Source organism: Prinia subflava, chromosome 2 (assembly GCF_021018805.1).
Source record: "Prinia subflava isolate CZ2003 ecotype Zambia chromosome 2, Cam_Psub_1.2, whole genome shotgun sequence".
Taxonomy (NCBI): Eukaryota; Metazoa; Chordata; class Aves; order Passeriformes; family Cisticolidae; genus Prinia; species Prinia subflava.
Window position 1 is genome coordinate 66,181,501 of NC_086248.1, and position 17,288 is coordinate 66,198,788.

The following is a 17,288-nucleotide window of genomic DNA, read 5'->3' on the forward strand; positions in this document are numbered from 1 at the left end:
TCAGCATCCAGCAAGGTGTGGAGGTGAACAGCCCTGTGCTGGTACTGAAGAGGTGTGGCCAGATGTTTGATCTCACCTCTGTCTCTGCAATTTTTTTTTGTCTCTTTGCCCTAATCAATATTTGATAGCATAATTGTATGAAGAGAAGACCAGCCGTTCAGTTTGAAAACAAATAAATAAAATTGAAATGTTTACTTGGCTCTCAAGTGAGAAGTGTCCCAAAGTACCTTGTTTTAAATGGATGCTGTTGGACATAACGCTGAAGGAAATGCCAAGCTGTAGCAGAATCCTGCACTTTGAAATTTATTAGTGTATATCTGGCTGCCTGTCATCTCGATATAAATCAAGATCTGACATTTGTCTAAAATAAGCCTCTAGATGTAGCTTATTTTTCCTCCTATTTTCCATCTACTCATACCCCCTGCAATTTGACAAATAGATTTTTATTGATTTTTATATTTGAAAAAGACAGCTTGAATAAGAATAAACAAAGAAGTATATTCTATTTTATCAAGGATTTTTCATCATTCACTACAGATGGGGAAACAGCAAATATGGTGTTAGAAATAGGAGCTGTTAGCAATTATGCAGTCTCTGGAATGTATCTGAAAAAGTCTGCTTATAAACTAAGTTGAAGTCAACTATCTGCTGAATTCAAAAGCAGCAGATTAATGCTAATTTTATCTGACCTTGGTGGAACAGCATTCACTTTGGTAATCATGGGCTTCATAGCAGGAATTAATTAATTGCCTCAATCTGAAATTAAAAAGAAAATAAAGACTTATATAGCTAGCTCTAAAATTTCTCCGGGCTGCCAGGGCAGAGCTGACTCATATTGGAGCTGCCATGGACCAAGGCCCCCAGGTGCCTTCCCGCAGTGCTGCTGTCCAGCACACGTGTCCCAGTGTCCGCACACCCGGGGTTGCTCCGTCCCAGGTGCGGAATCCAGCACTGGTCTTGGGCAGACTTCATTCGAGCGCTGTTTGCCCAGTCCCCTCCTTGTCCAGGTCTCTCTGCAGGGCCTCTCTGTCTTCGGCGGAGTGGACAGCTTCTCACAGCCGATTATCACCGGCACGCAGGCTCACTGCGTCCTGTGGACAGACTCCCGAGGCTGCCCAGGGAGCGGTATCTGTTACCCCGAGGCCCAGGCTCTGCCCTCAGGGGCATTTCACGCCCTTCCTCGGCCTCGTCGAGCGCCCCGCGGGCGGCGGGGCCGTGTCCGGGCCGGGGCGCGCGCGGCTCCTCAGCCCGGCCCGCGGGGTCTCCCGGCAACGCGGCGGACGCGGCGGCACCGACCCGCGGCCATGGCCTCCAAGGCGGGCAAGAAGAAGGAGCTCCCCAGCCGCGCCGGCACCCAGCCCAAAATGTGAGAGCCCCGGGAGAGAGGGAGGGTGGGCGCGGGAGGATGGCAGTCCCCGCCGGCCGGCCCGACACCGCCGTGGAGACACCGCCGTGCCGGGCCTGGGCACGGAACTTCCCCCGAGGCTTCCCCGCCCGGCCCGGGCGCCGTCCAGGTCGGCGGGCACCTGTGCGAGGCGGCCCTGGCGCCGAGGCACCGGGCGGACACGGTGCGTGCCCGTAAGCGCTGTGCGGGCAAACAACTTGTGCTAGCAAAGTTCACCTGCTCGTGTGGGTGCCTCGTTAAAAGTGGCTTCTAAAGCCGAGGTGGGGTTTGGTTGCTGTTGGGGTTTTGTTTGTTCAGACTGGGGGCCCAGCTCGTGTGGAAGCTGTAATCACTCGCTCCTGTCGGGCGTGTCCCGGAGCAGCCCTGGTGTGGCACACGCACCTCGGACCTTGCCCCCAGCTGGGGGAGCGAAGCCTTTGGCTGCTGCTGGCAGAAGTTAAGAGCTCACCGAAATGATGTTGGGTTTAAAAGAACCTCGAAGCTGTGAACCAGGACAATAATTTTGGCAATAGGGGCGCTCTATTTTCATCAAGTAGAGGAACCAAACTAGCTGCAGTTCAGGGGAGAAATGATTGACGACTCTTCTAGCACATCAGTTTCACTTACAGAAGGGAAAAACAATTCCTAGTGTTTGGAAGGTTTGCTGTATGTTATACAGAATCTGAGGAAAGCAAGTGTGATAAAAAAAAGAATTCTTCCTATTAATTTCTTATATATTTCTGTGTAAGTAGCATCTCTTGAGTTATTTTTAAATTATTTGCTGTTTGCTGGGTGTTTAGCATGAATTTGTATATTTCTGTGTAAATGTCTATTTCTTCCTGAAAAGGCAGATAAATAGAGAACATTGACATTCATGTCACCGCTTTGACTTGTGAGTTCTGTTTCTATGGAGTTAGCAGCTTTCTCATCCTAATGTAAGCCTGAATGCATGGCGCTGTCAGGCTTCAAATGAAAAAGGCACCTCATGTATGTGCTTATGGCCTCTGCTTCTTTTCTTTTTCTGGCATAAATGAAGTTTTCAGTTGTATCACTTATTTCTCTCCTGAAATCATTCTCAAATGCCCCTTTGTGCCTATTTCATATCTAGTTACAGAGCCTTTACTACACAGTAGTTTCTTATTTCATATTTTCCCGTTTCTATTTTATATTTCACACCTTTTGCTAACTTTTCTTTTGTAGGCTGCCAGTGTCTTCCTTCTCCCCATTGCACCCTTTCCTTAGTAACTACTGTTGTTCTTTTGGCCACAGCCGTGCTGCCCTTCATATTTACTGCTTCAAACAGTTTATCTGTTTTTTTCTGATGATATTTAAGCTATCAGGGACATTTTTGGTTTTTAGCTGTTGGAGAAAACAAAGGAAAGTTATTTGACATAAGGTGGAGTGGCTTGAAGATGTCCTAGTGGTGGCTTAGTGATTTTCTTTCTTCTGTAGTCTAGTAACAAGTTACAATAACCTGATTGCAATGCAGAGCTATGATAACACAGAATAAATAGTTTGTATTTTTTTTTTCATTAAGCCTATAGCTTTTGTTTTAACTGTAGCATGTCTTTTGGGTTTATCTTGTGATAAACCATTGTGATGCAGAATGCCCCTGTTGTAAACATTTTTTTGTCATTCTGAAATGTTACTAAGGCGATTTGGATGAATGGATGAAAAAATGTTGGTTTAGGTCAGTGCATGTCTCTCCAAGTTCAGCAAATGACCAGATAAGCCTTGACTAAATTATCAGGAAAAATTTTCCTTTGACATCTGTTGAGTTGTAGAAATTAATTTAAATCAAGGAAGGCTATTGAAAGTTTATTAAATTTTTAGGTACATAACTTTTTGTCATGAACCAAAATTTTTACTGAAAATGGAGACCCATTTTCTCATGCAGCTGTAAAGAGTACTGCTATAAAATAGCTGAAAATTTTATTTCAGAACTTGCCATGCTTTCTGTCATATTGTTTTGCTCTGTCAGTTTAAGTGAGTTGATCAAATCTATTCTACTACAGTATTTAGTCTCAGTAAGGTCTTCAACCTGCTGCAAACCACATGCATCTTAGTACATTCTCATCAAAGACCTGTAGGAAAACCTGGTGTTGCAGAACTCAGTGGAAATTATTGGTTGTTGAGAACCAAACATAGTGGGACTAAAAGTTTCCCCTTGGAAACACTTTTAAACACTTTATCTTGAATAGCCTTTCTTCTCTCTTGCCCTTGTTTCCCAGATGGGTTGGAATTTATATGCCAAACTCAGCAGCAGAAAGATATTCAAGCATTCTTAGTCGCTCTGAAAGGATTGAAGCATTGGAACAGATCCTTCTTTTCTTCAGTCATGCAGTATGCCAATGGTCTCCAAACCTTTTTTATTGCACAACTCAATTAGCAGAAAGTTTTTGAGTGCACCCTTCCTATATATGTGTATTTATTCCTTTATCAATTATATACATGCTGAAGCTCTATTTTTTTTCCTTGTGTGCACTGCCTACTTTGGAGACCACTGCTATACGCTACGGATTTTCTGTGGGAAAGAACAAGCAACTAGGCAGTTCAAGATTTGATCTACAGTTGGTAACATTTATAGGGAGATTTTTCTTTGGATTAGGCTTATTGGTCAAAAGTTAGAACCATAGGTTGTGGTGAGTTGTGCAAAATGAGGCTGTATGTCATTTTCCAATTTTCACAGTGTTTCTAGACTGCTTTCCCCTTTGTCATAGCATTTGTGATTTGTCAGAACAGTGGCAATGCAATTGACAGAAGACAGATGGATATGTTATTTCTTTGTCTGGAAATGGAAAGATGCTGTACAATGAGGAATATCTTATTATGGTAAAGATGTAATACAGATATAATTTTGGTCTACAAAAACAAGGTTCATTCATCATTCATTTATTAGAAAGTACAGTTTTAGACCCAAATGCAGAGAACATTCAATTTTCTGATATAAGGCTTAATCTGTGTCATTGTCAAAAACAATCAGAAGAGTACTGAGCTGGTTCTGCAGGAGTCTTCTCTGGGATAAAATGAACAGTACTGATGCTCTTTATAATTGTTGAGAAAAACTGCTGAACATGGTGATAAAACAACTGTGCTGTGTATGATCCATTCCTCATTTTGTTTGGTCAGTCCTGTGTTGAACAGGGTGCTGCTCTATGTTTCCTCTGGTGATGATTTTCTCCTAATACTAGGCAAGTGTTGGTAATGATTATAAATGTTTTATCAAATGCAATTTACCAAGTTGTTTTTTAATGGGTTGTGGAAATTAGAACTAAGTCTTTTACACACACTGTAATACTGCAGCTGTGTTCATTGGAGATATAATAATTACTTTGTAGAGATTTGGATTTCAGTAAAGCTTTTGATACTGACTCTCACAGTATCCTTCTATACAAAATGTTCCACACACAGCTGGATAAACACATCATGGATGGGTGAGCAACTGGCTCATGGGTTGGGCATGAAGGGTGGTAGTGAACGGGGTGACATCAGACTGGCCACCTGCCACTAGTGGGGTTCCACAGGGCTCCATCACTGGCCCTGTGCTCTTCATCGTATTCATAAATGACTTGGACTCAGGATTGGAAGGGACACTTGTCAAGTTCACAGATGATGTAAAATTGTGAGAAGCTGTTTACTCCCTCAAAGAGAGAGCCTGCAGAGAGACCTCAGCAAATTAGAGAGATAGGCCAACCACATGAAGTCTAACAAAGAAACATGCCAGATTCTGCACCTGGGATGGGGCAACCCTGGATATATGGACAGACTGGGGAATGCAACACTGGAGAGCAGCTCCTCAGAAAGCAACCTGGGAGTCCTGGTCAATGGCAAGTTGAATATGAATACAGCACTGTGGAGGGCCAGCTGTGAGGAGAGGCCGTATGAGGAGTGGCTGAGGTCAGTTGGGCTGTTCAGCCTGCAGGAGACTGAGGGGAAACCTCACTGCAGTCTTCAGCTTCCTCTCAGGGGGAAGAGGAGGGGCAGGCACTGATCTCCTGTCTGGTGACCCATGGTCCCAAGGGAATGGCATGAACTTGTGTCAGGAGGGGTTTACACTGGATATCAGGAAAAGGTTCTTCACCAGAGGGTATGTGGGCACTGGAATAGGCTCCCCAGGGAAGTGGTCCCAGCACCAAGCCTGAGAGAGTTCATGGAGCATTTGGACACCACTCCTGGGCACATGGAGTGACTCTCGGGGTGTCCTGTGCAGGGCCAGGAGCTGAACTTTGATGATCCTAGTGGAATCCAGCTCAGAATATTCTCTGATTCTCTTTGATATCTGTGATCATTCTGTTACCCATCTTATTCAGGATGTTTATGAGACAGAGACAATTGCTGTAAAATTTTGTGTAGATCTATGAAAACCTAAGTAATGTAATTATTCCTGTTTTTGAAAGAGAAATGAATATGTGCAGCTTCCTGAGAAAATGTTGCCTTGTAAATTTAGTATTCTGTTGTAATTGCAAGATTACAAGATTTTCTAGGTTTCTACGTTTATTGTAGAACTTGCAGTTGCAAGGACAAAAGTATTATAAATGCTTTGTCTTTTGACTGTCTTTCTGATAGTAAATGTGACTTGTTTTTATATGTCTGTAATGATCAAAATATAAGTAATATAAAAAAGAAAAAGACTAATTTTTCTTTAAACAATTTGTAAAAATCCTGAAAGCTGTCAGTACTTCAAAAAGAGTTAGTGTTATAATTTAATCTGTTGTGGATAAAATTAATGGAGAAATCATCTGAGAGTAATGTGTACAAATATCTGTGCAGTATATTTTGATCACCTTAAAATAACTTTTCTCAATTTCTAGTGAGATCAGGCTTCTTTTTTTTTCCCCACAAGTGTTTAGAACAGTCAGGACAGTACATCTGCACTGTGGAAAATCAATCAGGATTATGGGTGGATATATTGCATTGTTGGAGTGGGACCTCAGAAGCATATGGAGAGAGCAGGAAAATTCCTCTGGACTTGCTAGCCAGACTTCCCTTGGGTCTCTGCAGGATACTCCATTGGGTCTCTCTTCATTATTGCTTTCTAATTAGATAGCAATTCCCTCAGGAGCTGAGCAGCTGCTGGAGATGATGGGCTGAAGAGCTCAAAAGAGCTGCTGCCCTTATAGCTTTTCTTAATTGCACCATTAGAGGCTGCTGAGAATCTGATCTTTCCCAGATTTCGACAGCTATGGTGAAAAGGAATTGATGTCTTTGGTGGCACTGGAAGAGATTCTGGCTAGTAAGAATGGATAATGAATTAAAATGCCTTTGAATTAATTTGATGAAGCTCTATGCCATCAAGCCCAATCTTCTGAATTAAACTTAAGCCATCAGCATCTACCTCAGTTAGGGTTTGGGCTATTAGGGACAAAAGTGAGGAGTTAGTGGTGAGTGCCAAGAGAGGCAAGTGATTTAGGGGTAATTGTGGTACAGACAGAGGTCACCAATATATATAGGGAAGATCAGAGCAGTGCTGGAGTTCTTTATAAATAATTGCTTATTACTTAACTATTTATTTTAAATTTTAAATATTTAAATAATGTAAATAATAACTAATATTTACTGCTGATGTATCCTTAAGGACCAGCAGAGACAGGCTGAAGCCTGCACTGGCTAGAAGAAATTATTTTTTAGATGTGTGCCTGGTTGATTGCAGTGAGTAGCAGGTTGCTGCACCAATGCCTAGGATTACCTAAAGTTTCTTATTAAGGTCAAAGGGCAGGGCAACAAGAGCAAAAAAAAAAATTAGTGGCATTGCTTGTTCATTCTTCAATTCCCATATGCCCAGGATGAGGTTTCAGCCATGGCTTGTGACTGAGGTTTTATCCACTGCCAGCATTTTTTCTTTAGGTTTAGTGTTTAGAGAATATAGACTGACCAGATTAATTTTTTGATGTTTTGGGTTTTTTAGATTGGATCAAGGTTGAGAATGGTAAGAACTAATGGCTCACGGATAAGAGCATGGTAATTGAACTTGAAGCTTTTAGTATTGTGCTGGACCTCTCATGTTGGTTTATATAAGTTTTAATGGGAACTAAAAATTTACATGGAATCAGTGAATAAGCCTGCAGAAAAGAAACACTTTGAAGATTATATAAACACATAGCAACTGCATCAAGCTTGTAAAGTGCTTGAGCACTATTTTTAAAAATACTTAGAGACTGGGAAAGTATTTGACAAATACACTAGCTATACCTTTATGCTCTTGGCAGCTTTTCAGTTGCAGTATTGTTTGAGACAAGGTGTTGGGCTACAGTTCACCCCTTCTCTCACTCAGTGCTCCTGTTTGTGGTCCGAGGGGGTAGCCCAGTGGTACATCTTTGACTTGCAACATATGTTACAACATGTTTTGTTTGAGAGAAGGGGTTGCTGTGCTGCCCTAAAAGCTGGGTACATCTGTCTGTAGGTGCTTATGCTTGTTTTTGACTGTGCATGAGCTACGGAGTTGAGTGTGGCTTGGAGTTTATAACCAACTTCTGCTAAAGACCTGAAACAAAGTGAAAGTTTTGGACAAAAGACATTGAGGATACTAGGCCTGATTTTGCATTTTTTTGATTAGGTGTACACATTTTATAGTTAGTTCTGCCTAATTTATTGGACACTGGGCTGTCTTTAGGAATATAATTTGTGTCATGGTTTAACCTCATCTGGCAGCTCTGACCCACACTGCTTTCTAGCTCCTCCCTAGCAGTATGATGGCAGGAATCTGGGCAAAAATGCAAAAACCTGTGGGTTGAGATAAAGACAGCTTAATAGGTAAACAGCAAAGCAAGAAAAGGAATTAATTCACTGCTTCCCATGGATAGGCAGATGTGAAGCCATGCCCATGAAAGCAGGATTTCATCACATATAATAGTGACTTGGGAAGATAAATGTCATCTCTCCGAACGTCTTCCTTCTTCTTCCCTCAGCTTTTATTGCTCAGCATGGCAACATAAGGTAAGAAAAGTCTCTTTGGTCAGTTGGGATCAGGTGTCTGGGGTGAGTCTCCTCTGGTCCCTTCTTGTGCACCCCCAGCCCACGTGCTGGCAGAGCCATGAGAAGCAGAAAAGGCCTTGACTCTGCGTAGTCACTGCTCAGCAATAACTGAAATTTCGCTGTGTTATCGACACTGTTTCCATCGTAAAACTAAAACATATCCCTCCTACAAGCTGCTCTGAGGAAATTTGCTTCAATCCTAGCCAAACCTAGTACAGCTACTCACTGGACTTCTCAAGGAAAAGATTTCTGTGAAAAATTTTAAACCTTCACTGCATTCATAAGCTGCTTTACAATTGTAACTGGTAACATAGTACAAGATTTTATACTTACTACAAAGCTGATTTTTGATAACTCAGGAGGCTCTTCTGACTCAAACAGCTTGGTTCAGATCCTTTCTAACCAAAGCCAGTTAAGGCTTCACGAGACTCTGTGAGTGGTGTATCTTGAGCTGCAGCAGTTATTCATCTCCAGTTTGCAGCTGCTGTCCTGACAAGACTGAGGATTTGAGGCCGTGGTCTCCTTTAGCATGCTATTAATTGCAATCCAAAGATAAACAGTTGTTTCGGTTTGAATGCCTGTCTGCAGCCTTTTGGAAGGCATTTCCTGGTCTCTCGCATAATTTAGCCACAACATAAATCTATAACGTTCCAGGATTCCAGGACATTCAGCTGCACAGCTGAAGGGAAAACTATCTGTGTAACTCTACACTGAGCAAGCAGTACCATCCTGCATGTACGTACTTTCCCCAGACATAGCAGTGTTAGTGAATAAAAGTGTTGTGCTCTTAGGTTCATGATTGTTCTTCAGAAGTTATTTATTGCATCACTGACCATCTGCAAGCTTCATTACTATAATATTGTACTAATACCTAAATTCTAAATTTATTGTTTTTTCTTGTCTATTTGTTTTGTAAATATGCCCTCATATTACTGAGGGCAGTAAGTAGTATCAGAAAAGAACTTCTAAATTAGACCTAGAATTTCTGACCAGAAAAATGAAGCTCTTGCTTTCAGCACCTGTGCTTCATTAATTGAATTTTTTCAGTGTGTAAATGCAGTACAACTTTACATGGTCAATTTGTTGGTACTTTTTATTGCCTTCTACTTTTAACTTTCTTTTTAGTTTCATGCTTTGTGGTGAGATAATGCCTTTTTTGCCTCAAGTAGATATGGTAAGCATACTAGAATAGTATATAAGCTGACCAGTAAGTTTAATGTTTTTATTAACTAGATTACATGTTAATTAGAAAATTATGTATTCAAATTAATTTTCCCAGTTAATTCTAATTAAGACAAGGAACCCATGAGAACTCAGCCTATTTGATCTGTAGATTTCAAACTTCATGGACTCATGGGCACGAAAATATTAAGTAATTTACCAGTGGCAATATCACACTAAATACTGTACTCCCTACTGATCTTAGTTTTAGGTTTTTCATTCCATAAAACTCAAAGCACTGTCAGAGAATCTTACAGGCAAACACTCTGTGGGCCCTTGCTTGGAGACTGTACAGACTGTGCAAGAGGAGCTTTGACTTCTATTACAATGAACAGTGTAATGAAGTGTGATGGCAAAACGCAGCTTTGAGCAGAACTGTATAGCAGAAAATGTACTTCAAAAGAAAAATACTAATATTGTGCTTCGAAACTAGAAAGCATTCTTAAAGTACCATGTTAGAGACTCTGTTTGCTGGGGATTATTCAGCTACTTAAGCAGAATGGTCTTTTATCTTCTGGGAGCTCTCTGTAACCACCACTGTAGAAATGGGATTTCCTGGTTTTCTTAACAATGCATGCAAAGGGCTTTTTAAATGAGTTGGCTTAAATCCACTTAATAAGTACTTAAATCCAGAAGTACAGGCATGCTCTGCCATGCAGAGACTTTTAGCTCTTGGTCAATTGTTCAGGTGCCATATAGAAGTCACAAGAAGTTTTGGCAGAAGCCAACAAAGAAGCAATGCTATGCAGTTCATATTCTTCTACTTGATACTTGAGTATCAAACTTTAGTGTCAAAAGCAGTCTTAACATTCTTACAGCTGGGTCTAAGGTCAGCTTATAACCTTATAACGCACAGTCATTTGCTGCTAGTTGGAAGAGCACATTGATCAGACAGAAATTTGATCTGCATGTTGGAGGTAGATGTTACTTGCTTTCAAATCTGTGACTTGTTGGAAAACTGCAAGCTGCAGCTTGAACCCCTTGTTGTCTGTGGCAGTCTTTTCACTTGGCCTGTCACTGCCACCTTTTGAAACCAGTTAACCTCAAAGGATTTGGACTGGCTCGCAATCCCATCTGGAGCACAACTCAGAGTCAATGATAACCATCTTGGAAAAATCAGCCAGAGATCACTTCTTTTGGCTGAGATGGGCGTCTAAAATGACCAGAAAAGTCATTCCTCTTTCCAGGTTCTTGCTATGACATTATCTAGGTATGGGTATATCATATTTCCGCCTGTGAAACTGGATAGAAAGCCCACCTCTGTAGACTGTTTTTGTGTGTTACAAGTACTAATTGAAGAGCTAGATAAAATAGTGTTTCTGCCTTGGCAGGCATCTCTTGGAATTAATTTTCAATGTTCCACTCTTGGGAATGGAATTAAAAAAAATAAATTTGAAAGATGTCTTTTAAAGCTTTAAGTGACCTCCAGTGTGGTAGAACCTGAAAGGCTGTCAAATGAATGACCTCCAGGCAATCTGATACCTTCCATTGTGAAGGATGTTTTTCAAATAAGTAAGAGATATTTTTTCCATTCTGTATTCAAAGCTTTTTTATACCAAATCTTTGGCTCCACAGAATCAGGAGCAGAGAATTTTCACTACTGATGTCTCAGGACAGAAAATAGTAAGCTGAGTTTCCTGGCATTGCTTTTGCAGGCTCCAGGGTCTTGGGCTACCATTTGAAAGCAGCGCGTACATGATATTGTTTCTCAAGTATATAATGTCACTTGATTTTACTTCTGTCTTTGAGCAGTTTACAAATGATAGCTTCTGCCATAGAAACTATGCTTCCTGGAGTGCAAAAATTGAAGGATCAGGTAACAAAATTCTAACATTACAACAAGTACAGGGGCTTGCTATGAGCATGAAGGTTGAATTTTACAGGAATTCCTCAAAAAAGGAGAAGAAAAAAATTTTTTTTGCTTGACATAGATTTTATCACACAAGATTAAACAAATCCGTTGTGATCTGTATTAAGTATTCAGTTGCTTATCAGTCTATTTGTCACCATTTTTTTGAATGCATCTTCATTTTTTTCCACTAACATAGGGCAAAAGTCTATCACTCGATTCTCTGTGTCCAATTTCTGACTTCAAATTTTTATATAGCAAAAACGTTTACTTGGGATAAATGGATTAAAACAGCAAAAGATACTCAATTTTAGCTGGAATTTTAAAATTACAAGGATAAGAATTAAGACAATATTTATAGGGCAACAAATGGAATCAGGCTGAAAACAAGGAGAACAAACAAAAAAAGTTTTAAAACCTACAATGCTTCTAAACCACTATTATCTATTAATTTTTCTTTCAAGTAATGTCCAAGGCATGCTACTATGTAAAATTTGCACAAGGGATCTGGCATATAGGGTTTTTCTTCCCCCTTCTAGAATCTGGAAAGCAAACCAAGAAAGAATAACTTGGTTTCCATTAATGTGCAGGCAAATAAAAATAAGAAAACATGGAGACTTCAAGCTGGCAAAGCTTAATGTAAGGCTTGGTAACCATCTCTCTTAGCAGATGTGTGTGTGTGCCTTCAAAAGAGGCTCATTCTTGACAAATAACTGAGCTCTATTAGTAGTTTGTCTGACACCTACAAGAACTTCAGCTATGTTTAGAAATGAGGACATCACACTTGGAAGCAGTGATCTAAATTTAATACCCCTTTAAAAATGATATGTCTATAAAGAATAATTAGTTGGTGTTCATCTTTTCTTTCCATCATCACTTTAATTTTCCAGTTTGAACTTGCTTCACATGGAAAGCGCTCTATGCTTTTTGAGGAAAAAATCCTACCCCAGTACACAAAAGTGAAATGACAGTAAAACATATTGTCATAGTTTGCAAGCAACTGTGATTGCAACATAGATGTTTTATGATTATTTGTTCTGCTCATCATACCTGAGCTGCATCCATGGCTTGAGTCTCCCCAAACATGAGACCTCTCAGCACGTAGACTGGACTATTTTGCTTCTGCAAAGAATCCTTCAAGTTTTGGCTCCGGTATCCAAGATAAGACTAGTGGCAAGGTATTGTAAATGACCCATTTATATTTTGGTTTTATTTTGTAATTGCTACTGAATAATAATAATGAGAAAACTCTATTGCCTTATTAGTTGCTTATTAAATTGGTTGATTGTGACTCATTCAGTTCGTTCTCTTCTGAAGAATCACACTAGATATGAAGAAAAAGAGCAAAGTATTTTGCCACAGAGTTACTGATACTTGGCCAAACTTTCTTATATCCTTTAGAGATTCTTATGAACTTGAGTGTTACCATGGTTTCTGCTCTGGATTTCTAAGATATTCAGATACTGCTTTTAAAAAATTATTTCAATGATTATAGTTTAAAAGACCTTTCTGCTATAAATAAGGTCTTCAAAGGAGCCTTTTGTCTTTGAGGTTGGAAGAGATTAGAGAAAAACTTAAGTAGCTTCCCTGCAGGGCAGATTTGGAAAAAAAGTTGAAACGTCTGTTTGTTCTCTGCCCTCTTTTTCCTAATATAAAAGCTTCACTGAGGACAGAAGTTGTTTTTTTCTGTGTTCAAACAATCCACAGAAAGGGATACTTTTTTTTTTACTGTCTCTTGGTGTCTTCCTAACTTCTAAAAAAACCTGCATGATGTCACAAAATTATTGTTGTCTGATGATCCAGAATGACATGAGTATTGGGAAAGGAAGGTTGGAGTAGCCATGCTGTTCTGAAGGTACCTACCAATACTTCTGTAATTCTTGAGAAGATTGCCTTCAGTGTTGCTAGGTTCCCTCTCTAAGGAATGGTCATAGATAATTTACAGGTAGATTTGTTTGTTTTAGGAGGAAAATATGTACTTCCTAGACTCCATTAACCAAAATCTTGCATGCAGTGTGGTAGTGCATATGTCTACAGACAAAATGACTGTATTACTTGAGAGTACATTTCCAGTGGGCTTGTTTCCTGTCTCTCTATTAAATCTGAAGTTTCTTAAAAACTTAGGTTGCAATCTGCCTGCATTTTCCCTGTTGTGCTCATCTATCCTGCTATCTCCCCTTTCTCCTGCTGGCACTGTATCAATTATACCAGTGTTCTTGAAGAAGCTGCTTTAAAGGGTCAGGGGCGAATTAGTTCCAACTTCATGGTATTTCATTTGGCAATTTATTCTTCCTTTTTCTCCTTTAGGGTTTAGCACAGGATTAAAAGGAAGTCTGCCAGTAAATTGGTTTTTAAAATACTGTTGCACTATGAGCCCGTCCAGCCTGAGCATAAAATACATTTCATTGTCCTTGTATCTTACAGTTAATTTGAAAGAATTCTCACAGCTATATTATTCAATTCTTGTAATAGAAGAACTTCTTAATAGCATTACTCAAATGCAGTATTTTTAATTAATTCAGCTGTCTTTTTTTTCATTTATTGCTATTTATTACTTATATTTGGAGACAAATTAATTGCAGTTATTTGTGAATTTTCCAGGTCTTATTGAATTATCCTTTTTGTGATGCAGTACCATTAGACTTCCACAAGTTAGTTTAGGTATCTCAATCATAGGTAGCATTGTTACCATGTCTTCCACATTGTTAATGCTGTGAGGGTTTTCTGTTATGTCAAAGCGTGGTGGAAAGTAATTTTCTGTCTTAGTGTGCTGGTTAGCTAAGTAAGTCTTCCATATCTGATTATTGCATTTTAAAATAATGTTTTTTTATTATTCCATTATTGTCCCAAAGTACTCAGAAATATTATAGCAAGAAATGAGGAAAGACTCTGAGTAACATGGTCTAGTGGAAGGCATGCTATTCCTGGCAGGAAAGGTGGAACTAGATGATCTTCCCTTCCAACACAAATCATTCTATGGTTCTAAGAATTATTGCAATTATCATTAATTTGATTTGTGAATGGTGTCAGAATACCTTTATTATTGTTATCAGTAAGTGAAATTTCCATGCTTCTCTATAAATATGTAAAAGAGCAAATGCAGATTTAAAAGCAGAAAAAATATACAAAAAAAATTAGGAGTAGTCCTTAAATATTTAAAATTGCTACGAATGCCATTTATAGTTCATCTGAAGTAAGAAAAAAAGTACAAAAAATGAGAATTTAAATTTTGGGGGCTTTTTTACTATATGTAAGAAACTGCCAGGAGTAATACTTAAATAAGTGTTAGAAGTGTTCAGGTTTCAAAATATCACAAATGTTGAATCTGTTGATAAAGCCGGCAGTTAGTTTTTCATTGTTCTTCATGCGTGCAGTTAGCACAGATGCAACAGATTCTTTGAAACAACTGCAAATGATACAGAATACCTCAGGGTATTTCAATTGCTTGTTAGGTATTATTGGATACAGAATGTAGCATCATTTGAGTCTTCAAGAAAACACTGGAGAAAATACTATACCATGTAAGATCAAATGTAATAGAGTCAAATTACAGATGGCTGAGTGTGATTGTTCTTTCTTCTTGTTCTCTGCCAAGGTCAGGATTAATGCATGGAAACATGTAGGCTTTGTGTTTGGACTTGGATGTTTATTATTTCTTATCTATTTACAGACTCACGAGCCATGAGCTCTAACTAGCAAGTTAGAGAGCAAAGGTAAAATGGAGTGCTTCGAACTCTTTCCAAGGTTATTTAAGCGACAATTACCCAATAACGAGGTGATACCTGTATTATTTATACATCTGACCGATTAATGAACACCCAAGGCCCACACTGTGGACCTTTTTCACCCAATTACAGAAAACCACCCAAGCCCATGAAGAAGAAGGAAGAAGAAGGACCCAGACAGTGCCCAAAGTCCTCCTTCAAATGTGTATTATTATATCCTAAGATCTTAAATCTAAGTTTTTCACCCTGTGAAACCACACAATTCTATTCAAATTACACACACACAATCCCTGTGCTGTCATTCAATCTCGGGAGCCTGTTTCAAGGCCTCAAGTCAAATGTGGTGCTTGCTTGAGTTTCAGCACCTTTTAGCACAGAAAGCCTAAAATTCTCAGCCTCCAGGGTTCCCACATGAGTCTCCATGTCTTCAGCTGAGGTGACAAAGGTGAAAAAATAAAGCTAAGTATCACTCTACAGAATACATCTTCCTTCCAGTTAGAGAAGTAGAAGCTATGTTTTGGTGTTTTTTGCACAGCAGAAGGCACAGATGGTATTGAATTTTAACAGCTGTCTTCCATTAAGAGTTACTGGTAGTGTGGATGAATGTAGTTAATGTCTAGACAGTGAGAAATCTTTATTTTTACTCATGTCTTTGTCCTTACTATTGCTAACAACTAAAGTATTATGGAATTATAGAAAAACATTGACTGAACAGTGCCTCTGGGAGCGTTTTAGTCAAACTCCTACTCAGGCAGGACCAGTTTACATCAGGTTGCTTAGATCCATCTCTATTTGAGTTTACAGTGTCTCCAAGAACTGTAGTTACCAAGATCCAAATCAGACTCCAGTCAACTCCCTCAGTACCTATGCTCACATTGCAGCTAGTCCCTTGGAGCTGTGTGTGTCCAGTTGGCTTAAGTGCTGCCCAGGTCCTTCCTTTGCTGTGGGCAATGCTTCACTCCCACACACTCTGTAAATAGACTCTTGGACTGGGGAGAGCCAAATTTGCCAACAAAACCCAAGACACAAAAAGACATTGAGTATTTTGGTCTTTCCCATGTTCTTTGTCACTAAGCTGTTCCCCCACCCCACTGAGCAGCAGACATGTGCTTCCTTATTTATCCTTTGCTGCCAATGTACAATGTACTTATGCCTATGTACCTTTTTCCTTGTCCTTAACATCCTTTGATTATTTCTACTCCAGCTGAGCTTTTGCTTTTGTAGTTTCACTGCTCTACACTTGAACAATGCCCCTGTTCCCTCAAGTGACCTGTCCCTGCTTCCGCCTTCTGGGTGATGCAGCTTAAGAGTATTTTCAGGTATCATTTGCTACACATTTCCTTCGTCAGACTACTCATTTAAGTAGTCAGTATTTGACTTTAAAATGTAGTTACACATTTTATTGCACTTAAATAGGAACAATGAATGAGTATTCTAGCTAATTCAGTTTTTCAGCCCTTTGTATGCACTGCAAAGATGAAGGTGCACTTTGTGGCTATGAACACATTGTGTATTAGTCTTGGGAAAATCCTTTCAGCCTCAGCAAAATTCTTACCAGGACTGTGAAACCCAAGAAGAAGGTGGTGAGAAGTGCTGGTAGCACAAGAGGCTCTGAGAATGAAACTACCTGGAGACAGCACTGGCTCCTCTAGCAGCTCACAGATGCCTAGAAATGGGAGTCCTTTTCCCCATGACATCTTTTATCCATGGCAAGCTCCTTCTCGTTATCTAAAGAAAATAAGGCAGAAAAAAAGGAAAGAAAGCCTTCAGATGGCTGAGTGAGTTGAACTGAGTGACGAATGCTAGGACAGGCACAGGGAAAAAAGGAGAACCATGTGGCTTTAAGTAGGGGAAAAGAAGAGAGAAAGAACTGTCCACAAATTCTGTTTTTGTGCTTCAGCTACCCAACTTCAGCAGAATTCCTTTAATGGGTATAAACCCATTAAAATATTTTAGTAGTTTACACCCAGTAACAACATGAAGCACTGTGGGAGGACAGATAGAGATAGTGCTGAAGGCCATCTTGCCGCAGCTGTGTTAATTACCAAAGAGTGGCAATAGCCTTGCCCTCACAGCTCGGGGTATAATAAAAGAGTGAGTTGGCTAGTAGGGAGTTGGAGTCTGCTAGCCATGTTGC

The 17,288-nt window shown here is 39.8% G+C and overlaps 1 protein-coding gene across 4 annotated transcripts in view; it reads left to right on the forward strand.

The window, feature by feature from the left end:
- The first annotated feature begins 1,103 nt into the window (after nt 1-1,103).
- ADGB (androglobin) overlaps nt 1,104-17,288 on the forward strand; it is a 104,380-nt gene continuing 88,195 nt past the window's right edge. For 3 of the 4 annotated variants that reach the window (XM_063390337.1, XM_063390339.1, XM_063390340.1), the window contains exon 1: nt 1,104-1,366. In XM_063390337.1, the coding sequence (XP_063246407.1) occupies nt 1,305-1,366 (62 nt within the window). In that variant the 5' untranslated portion in view covers nt 1,104-1,304. Of the gene's footprint in view, nt 1,367-8,184; nt 8,318-17,288 lie in introns of all 4 variants that reach the window. The other variant, XM_063390338.1, reaches the window with a different exon arrangement.